This window comes from Salvelinus fontinalis, chromosome 3 (assembly GCF_029448725.1).
Source record: "Salvelinus fontinalis isolate EN_2023a chromosome 3, ASM2944872v1, whole genome shotgun sequence".
In the NCBI taxonomy this organism is placed as follows: Eukaryota; Metazoa; Chordata; class Actinopteri; order Salmoniformes; family Salmonidae; genus Salvelinus; species Salvelinus fontinalis.
Genome location: NC_074667.1, coordinates 36,958,666 through 36,967,554, shown reverse-complemented (window position 1 = coordinate 36,967,554; position 8,889 = coordinate 36,958,666). Strand labels below are relative to the sequence as shown.

The 8,889-nt window shown below is 43.9% G+C and overlaps 1 protein-coding gene across 7 annotated transcripts in view; it reads right to left on the bottom strand.

The window, feature by feature from the left end:
• Positions 1-114: 114 nt before the first annotated feature.
• LOC129846683 (low-density lipoprotein receptor-related protein 1-like) overlaps positions 115-8,889 on the bottom strand; it is a 168,011-nt gene continuing 159,236 nt past the window's right edge. For 2 of the 7 annotated variants that reach the window (XM_055914578.1, XM_055914579.1), the window contains exons 81-89: positions 6,725-6,898; positions 6,318-6,479; positions 4,353-4,536; positions 4,125-4,226; positions 3,948-4,018; positions 3,587-3,680; positions 3,327-3,365; positions 2,293-2,449; positions 115-2,138 (exon numbers count right to left, since the gene is read on the bottom strand). In XM_055914578.1, the coding sequence (XP_055770553.1) occupies positions 1,998-2,138; positions 2,293-2,449; positions 3,327-3,365; positions 3,587-3,680; positions 3,948-4,018; positions 4,125-4,226; positions 4,353-4,536; positions 6,318-6,479; positions 6,725-6,898 (1,124 nt within the window). In that variant the 3' untranslated portion in view covers positions 115-1,997. The remainder of the gene's footprint in view (positions 2,139-2,292; positions 2,450-3,326; positions 3,366-3,586; positions 3,681-3,947; positions 4,019-4,124; positions 4,227-4,352; positions 4,537-6,317; positions 6,480-6,724; positions 6,899-8,889) is intronic. The other 5 variants (XM_055914580.1, XM_055914581.1, XM_055914584.1 and 2 more) reach the window with 3 other exon arrangements.

Genomic DNA, 8,889 nt, shown 5'->3' with positions numbered 1-8,889 from the left:
AATATGCCAGATCTAATCCAGGGTAGATAGATATGAAAACGCAACTAGGGAAGTCAGTTAGGTTAGTCTGGTCACTTTAAAAAAAGGTACTGAAAGAATACAAAATACAGCTGATTGTTTTCTGTACAGTTTTAAAATGTTTTATTTATAACAATCTGTTATTTAGTTTGTAAAGTACTCCAGCAAAATTGTTTAACATGATTCTCTTTCCAGAAGAAAGTTTGAACCTCCATGCATTTTGTACTATAAAAGCTGTGTAATTTTTCATTATAAAACAAGGACTAATCAAAAACGCATTTGATTTTGCAAAAATGTTCTTTAAGTAAAATGATTGTACTTCTCTCCTTTCAATTGAAAACAAAAATAAATGAGACAGATTAAATCAAATAACACTTGCTGACAGGTAAGCAAAATAAGGATTTGTTATTCTACTTGAACACTTGCTATTTCTCACATGCATTAAAATATGGCTGATCACCTTCTGACAGAAGCAGCATTTTGGGACAGCGGCTGAGCTTAAAGACACGTCAGAGAGACCAAAACGGCAGCACTAGCAGCAGGGTACAGGAGACCGAGAGATGATCAGGAACTGCTAAAGGAGAAACAGTAGAGGGAAATGCTATGCAAGCTATGCAAGAGAAAGGAATGAATGCACTTCAGAGGGAGCTGTTCCAAAATTATAAAAGCACAGATCTCATTGTTCTCCTTAAGGTTAGAAGGATTCATCTGTACAGTCTGACAGGGCCAGATGGACAGCCTCTAGGCCAGAAACCAAATTAAGAAATGCTGCAGGGGGGGGAAAAAACATACATTAGACCAAATGTGTTTCCCATCTCCTTTCTGTCACCACAGTCCACTGAAGGGGTGCAGATCGACGGGTGACGTTCTTCTCAGTAAAGGTGTCACAGACCCTGGTCCGTCCCTTAGTATGCTCTGACCTGCTGTGACATGGGCACTGGGCAAACATCCCACTACATGGAAGGATTCGCAAGCCTAGAATGTTTAACACATCATCCCCTCTCACCAGACATCAGTCAGTCACTCATCCTCAGTCACTTCAACAACACTTTGATTAGGCTACTTTATCATCACAAGCCCTACACACCTTTAGAATATGCTAGAAACCAACATATATTGACCTGCGTTACATCTTACGGTATATACACCGTAAAACATTACGTTTGTGCAAGGAAGAAAACAGTAATTTCATGAACATAGTCCTCTGCGTAAATAATATGGAAATACTGAAGTTGCCATCTGGTTTTGACATTTTACACGTGCTGTATTATTCCTCTCTTACCCACTCCTGCAGGCAAAACTGTCATCGAGACAACATTGGTATCGACTTACAAAACTTTGAGTTAGCCTCCCTCCGCTCGAAGTCAACATGAACACAGTTAGCCTCCCCCCGCTCGAAGTCAACATGAACACAGTTAGCCTCCCCCCGCTCGAAGTCAACATAAACACAGTTAGCCTCCCCCCGCTCGAAGTCAACATGAACACAGTTAGCCTCCCCCCGCTCGAAGTCAACAAACACAGTTAGCCTCCCCCCGCTCGAAGTCAACATGAACACAGTTAGCCTCCCCCTGCTCGAAGTCAACATGAACACAGTTGGCACTGGTGACATGGAACAATGTTTTTTTTCTCTATACAATTCATACAAAAATAAAAATTGTCCAATGATTATGTTTTAACTTCTTCTAATTTTCTTTTTCCGTTTCATTTTGCACAGAGGTAGTGGCTATTTAGGTAAAGGGGAAGGGACAGAAATTAAATAAAAAATATCTTATACAAAATGCTTTTGTTAATTTTTGACCAGAGGAATTGTAAAAGAACAAAATATAATACTGCAATCACATACAAAAGTAGTCCTTCATTTTTGTACATTTTATACAGTGTTCACGCTTTTTTTATAGCTTTTTCTTTCTTCCGTTTTTTTTCTTTAAAAGGCAAAGAGGGGTGTGTTTGGAATGGTACGCCCCAGGCTAATGGACATTCTATGCCAGCGGGTCCACCAGGGGCTCCTCATCCCCCCGCGACAGAAGCTCCTTCTTCTCATCCGTGCTGGCCAGTGAGTTGCGGCTATTGTGGGCTCCCATGTACAGGGTGGCGTACACTGGGTTGGTGAAGTTGGTGGGCTGGGAAGAGAACAGGGAGGACCATTAGATGAACTACATACATTAGAGTATGTGTGTGATGCATGTTGCCTCATTTGTGTTCAGGGTGTGTGTGTTTGCTTGTACAGGTGTGTGTCACATGGTGTAAGTGTGTTTGTGGGCTTGCTTTAATTACCGTGTGTGTTACCTTGTCTGGGTCCAGTGTGAAGTCTGAGTCTAGAAGCTCCCCGACATCGTCGTCTGGCTCGCCCTCGTAGATCTTGTATGCTGGGTTTCCTATCTCCACATTCATGGCTCCGTTGGTCATCCTCTGGTGCTGGAAGCCCTTGGCCCTGCGGACACAGAGGTGAAAGGTCATGACCCGAGGTACAGACGGGTCCTGAGAGCGTCCACACAGCGCGGACAGCGACACGGCCACATCACAGGGTCAGGGTGGGGGGTAGTGGCTGTCACATCACTGTGCCTGGATCCAAAGCCACAGCACAGGCAACAACGCAAACCCAGCATTCACCTAGCTAGAATACACTAGACACACTGGTCCTGGAGAGGGGTGTGTAACAGTACCCTCAAATTATACTACAGAATGCCTGTTTAACAGTTTGCTTGAAAAACATAAGCAAGGTCAAATCTATTGACGTCTTGAAAATCTATAGGCATTTTGGATAAAAATATATGTTGTCAGTTTGGAGCGTTAGCATATTGGGTCAAACCATGGACTTGAAGAATAGTAAATGCTGGATTTTTCATGTTGCATTTTCCAAATCCTGGCTTGGAACAATGCAGTCAGAGCGCCCTCTCTCTCAGTATGGTACATACAGTAGCACTCTACACAACAACATGATACAGTACAATACAGTATGATGGAGAACAGCATGGGGTACTATAGGCACTCTGGGGCCATAGACTGATCTATTTCACAGCCTCTTCAATAGATCACCACCTGTTTAATACCCCCCTAGAAGTACAGTATAGTGGGGAGGTTTGGAGAGAGGGACCAATCCTGAACAGGGATTCAGAACGGGAGAGGGAGGGGCAAGCTGAACTAGAGCACTGCTCATTCACAACGGAGAGAAAGAGAGTAGAGACACTGACCACAGGACTATACACTGCACAGCAAAATAGACTGATGAAGGGAGAGATGAAAAGAGAGAGAAATGGCCATTTTGAATTGGGAGAGAGGATGGAAAGCGTAACCGTGGCAACCGTTACCGCGAGAGTCTGGAGCAGGATTTGCCCGGCCTGCCAGACCTGAGGGACAGAAGAGATGCAGTTACTCACAGTAGAGAGAGAAAAGGAGTGAACAGGTTAGACCAAGAGATAAAGGAAAGGGAGGCTGAGAGTACAGAGACCATGAAGAAGACAGAGCTTGAGAGGAAGTTAAGTTAATGTCCCAGTGTTACTTCTAGTGTATTGGAGTTGTGTAGTGTTGTGTAATGTAGTGTGGTGTTGTTAAGTGTGGTGTTACTCACCCCCTCATCCTCTTTCTGTACCAGAACACCGCTCCTCCCACCAACAGAATCAACAACAGCAGTAGCAGCATTAGGACCACTATGGAGGCAGTACCTGCACACGGACACACATAAACAGTATACATAGTTAGGCTGAGTCTGGCGACCGTTCTACACAGAACTGGCAATCCTGGAGGTGATTTTTGATGGTAGGAGTCTTCATTTGGCGTCAAGTTGAAGTGCAGCCAAAATAATATGTGTAAAATGTTGGAGCAGCTCTTGCGTTTTATTTTGATGGCCAGCCGACATCTACGTTAGAGTAAAATTCACAAGCAAAAGTTAGGCCTCTACTTTTTGCAAACCTTTAGAATAGTTTACTTACGTCCGCCAGACTCTGAGGAGTCTACACCAGAGGCCACCTCACAGCGATGCCCCACCCAGCCTGCAGAACACCTGGGGAGAGAGAGAGCTGTAACGTCATAGCAACCAGAGATAACATTCTAGTGACTGAGTGCGAGTGTGAGAGAGAGTGTGTGTGTGTGTGTGTGTGTATACTCACTTGCACTCTGGTAGGTGTGTGTGTGGGTTGACAGAGCACTGGCCATTAGCACAGTACTCATCACACGTGTAGCAGCTGGGTTGGACTCTGCCGTTGGTGCAGCTACAGGACACAAAGGTAACAATAGGTTGGGACGGGTGTGTGGGTGTGTGTTATGAATTTATGTGTGAATGTGTGTTGGTGTCTGTTTCTGTCAATATCAGTTTCTCTGTGTGTGTGGACACTTACACGCAGGTGACCTCTCCTGTGGGCTGGAAGGAGTTAGTGGGGATACACTTGCCGTCGCGACAGTAGTGACACTTGTCCACCTCACAGGTGCTGCCGCTATACTGGGGCAGACAGCGACACTGGCGCGCCCCGCTGGCACTTTGCAGACATGTGCCCCTGTTCAGACAGTGGCCCTCGCACCGACCTACTCACACACAGGCATACAGAAGAGACAACTATCAGTCTGAGTATACTGAGCGCAAGGAGCCATAAGGTAGATCTCAAAAGACTACCAAGCAGTTAAGACTTTGTAGAAAACACCATAAAAGTGTAAAGTGCCATAGTGTTATACTGCCAGCAGGTGACAGTACAGACAGAGACAGACTTTATTTTAGTTCATTACGATCCACATTATAGAAATATATTCATGTAATTTAGCAGACGCTGTTATCCAGCGTGACTCACAGTTAGTGCATTTATCTTCAGGTAGCTAGGTGAGACAACCACATATCACAGTCAGTAGTAGCTATGTTTCCATCAATTTGTTGTTTTAAGCATTCGTATGTTTGCAAAAAATAAATGAATTTTACCAGCAGTGGTATGTTTCCATCAAACTGTCTTTCTTGCGAATAAAAGGCTGTGCATAATGACGTAGATAGTGGCCACAAAAAGCACTGTCGTATAACTTTTGATTGATCAAATAAAAAACAGAACTTCTACGAGTTTGTGTTAAGATCCTGCCGACAACGCCATCTGTTACGTTCTATTATTAGAGTAAGAACACGAAGGACACTGAAAGCTTGAACCATGTCTTGGTCTAAGAATAAACTTGCCCTTCACAGTGTCCGTCGAGTTCTTACTCTAATAATAGAACCTAACAAATGGAAAGGCACAGCAAGCTTGTCACCATGCACTTTAAATCACTCTAAAGTTTATCATAACCCATAGCATATGTAGCTTAGCCTAATAAACTGCATGCTTTTCCAAGTTGTAGTGGGAGGACCACACAACCTAGCATTGCGTGACTGCCAATTTAGCTCAACATGATGGATATTCTATCAAAAATTGTGCAATAAATAGTTTCCACTGCAATTTGTTGCATATGGCAATCTAATCACCGACAAAAAAAATATCCACCCTTGTCTAGCGGATTTTGTTATGTGGACAATTTGACAGTGATGGGTTCTGACTTCTAAACTTGAAATATCCTAAACTCTCTCACTGAGGGAGAGAGGGGAATGCTGAACGTTTACATTCTGTCAGAACATGTTATTGTTAGACATCAGGTATCCTTTGGAAAGGAGAAGGACCACAGTCTGGTACACGTCAACAGGACAGCCGTGAGTTGGGGAGGAGTGAGGAATTTGGGCTGAGGTCAGGTCAGATGAAGTGAGAAAGAGCCGGCATCACTAAAGTCCTGTCTAGCAACAGAGATGTATTGGCTGTCCAGGTGTGTAAGAAGGAGACTCAGCATAAGGAGAAAGGTTTAAATACCAATGCTTGTGTAAATGTGTTATCTTATGCAGCTGTATGACCCAGTGGGTGAATAAAATTAGTTTGAGCTTTACTTGTCTTCCGTAAGTTTTTTACATTTATAATCTAACATCAGGCCAGTCGTGAGTTCTTTATCTAACAGGTACTTTACTCACATACAAATGGTTGGATGGAAACCTGCTTATAGTAAGTAAACCTTTTCCTCAATAAAGCAGGTATCAGCAAAGTCAGTGCTAGTAAGAAAGGACAAGTGTTAGTGCAAGAAAGTCAAGTACAACAGTAGGGTCATAGGTTTGGTCTCCTCCCCTTATTCCGGGTGGGGTAGGGGTGTGCTGTGGGATTATTGAAGATACTTTTTGAAGAGGTAGGTCACATGACTCAGTACAGAACACGTATAGACGAAAACAACAAGGCAATATTACATGAAATAAAAAATAAGATAAGACAGGGGCAGACCGCCAGACAGCGAGACGGACAGACAGCGAGACTCACGGTACTGGCACTGGTCCCCCAGGAAGTCACCAGGGCAGTGGCATGTGGGCTGGTTGCCAGCGCTGACCGTGCAATTCCCTTCGTTCTGACAGTAGTTCTTACAGGTTTGGAGGTTACAGTTAGGACCAGTGAACCCTGTCAGACAGCGACACGTAGGGGAGCCTGGGGAGGGAGAGACAAGACAGACATGGTCCGACAGAGATAGACAGGAAGAGGAGAGAGAAACTCAGGAGACTTGACCTCTAACATCAGACTAACATTAGGACTGCTCATTAAGGGTAAAATCCTTAACTCAATACACGGCTGTCTAGTTGTATTATTTGTCTATATGTCTCACTGTTCCTGGCTTAATGTTCAATTCTGACTCCTCTCAGACAGCGAAGCCTCCTGTCAAGGTAGTGTATTACCTGTAGGAGAGGCCGTGCAGGTGCCTCCATTCTGGCAATAGTCCCTGCACTGGTCCACCTCACACTTGTCTCCTCCGAAGTTGGGCTGGCAGCGACACTTGGGCTGCTTCCTGGCGTTGAGGAAACAACTGCCTCCGTTCAGACACTGGACGTTACACGGACCACTGGGGGGAGCTGGGGGAGGAGAGAAGGGGTGAGTGTGAAGAATTACAGGTAGGGATTAGTGTGGATGTGTGTTTAATGTTTCTGTCATCATTTTGAGTTGTGAGCTAAATATGACTTTTATACCCACTGCAGAACGGTGTGTTTGGAATACACACACGTTGGACGTCAAGCGGAGACCACAACAGGATTACAAACATGCGAGCGAGCACCACGGAGCCGGTGTACTCGAGGGAGACTGTAATGTCCCTGCGCTCATTAGTACCACCAACAACGAGACCCCCGGAATACTACAACATCCCGATGGAGTTACGGGTGAGGAGAAAACAGGGAAGACGAGGGGAGACTACGCCAGCGGCTGTGCGCAACACCTGCTCTCTCGTCTGTGATGCTGGCTAATCTACGTTCGATTGGCAACAAAGGTACTGTTGGAGTACAGAGACTCTTCTGTCATGTGTTACATCGAAACATGGCAGCATCCTATATCGGCCTCTCAACTGTAAATCGAGGGGTTTACAATTGAGGTCCGGTAGGACTGAACATTCAGGCAAGAGTAAAGGGAGCAGGGTTTGTATGTACATAAATGACCGGCGGGAGGCCAGCAATTTACTATTAAGGATGAAATATTTACCAGTGATGTGGAGGCTCTTTGCCTTACTCTTAGACCATTATATCTCCCACGGGAGTTTGGCTGTGTGACTCTGTGTTGCATACATCCCTCCTAGTGGCAAAAACAGCAAAAGTAGCTAGCACCATCTCAGACTGTGTTCATACTTGCCAGCAAAAACACTCAGATGCAAGTCATAATACTGGGAGACCTCAACCAGTGTAGCCTTGAGTGGGCAATGCCAGGCTTCTCTCAAATTGTCAAAGGCAACACCAGGATCTGGAATATCCTGGACAAGTGCTATGTCAACATCAAAGACTGCTACACCACCCACATCAAACCACTGATCTCCAACTCTGACCACAACGCTGTCCAGATCATCTCTGTCTACAAGACTAGGGCTGTTGCAGTGACCATATTACCACCACACCGGCAGTCACAAGTCATGATCGCAGTAAAATTCCACGTGACCATTGAGTCACGGTAATCTCCTTTTATGCACTCTAGACATGCATTAGTAGTAACCAACTCACTAACGATCATCAGGTCGCTAATGGCCTGGTACTCAGGGCTCTATTGTCCGTCTAACCACTCTGACATCAATGCAAATGGAATGGAAAATCAAATCAAACACTCATCAAAGCAGTATTTTTAAATACTTTTAAAAACTCACCTCACTGTGATTGACCAATTTGAAGAAAGAAGTTCGACAACAGGTTGAAACTGGGTGGAAAACATGGTTGTTGTGGATGTTGTTTCAAAGCCTAACAACTAAATGGGCAGCATTGTCTAACATGATGATTCATTCAAAACACTTATATGCATATTAGAGTTTATGCATAAGCCCGAAAAAAAAACAGAATTCAAATAATGATTGTGCCGTCATAATAATACATAGCCTACCGCAAATTACACTTGTTTTAAAATATATCTTTGGTACATAATGGTTCTAGCCTAAATTGAACAAATTCAGATTTAGCTTACAATTATAGTGAATTTATTTTTGAATAGCCTAGTAATAGGGAGTTTAAAAATAATAATTTTATAATTAATAGACTGACATTACCTTAAGCTACAGAAGGTAACTATTGATGTTCCCGAACAGATTTAAATTATTTCCAAATTAAGCACAGGGTAGCTACAGTAACAGGGTTGGAGAGTACTGAGCGGAATATCATCTGTGGCGCAGGGAAATTACAGGAGCAGCCTACCCAACATGAGTGAAAAACGTACCGGTGGGAAAGTGGCCTTCATTCGTTATTCCAGTGCATATGGACAACATGTATTTTTTGTTTTGTCCTTGTTCTTGCCCATTTGATAATGGGCCATTCTAAATTGAAACTAATTTAACATTCTAGTAAAGACAATATTTAATTGAGAATAGTCTGATGGCCCT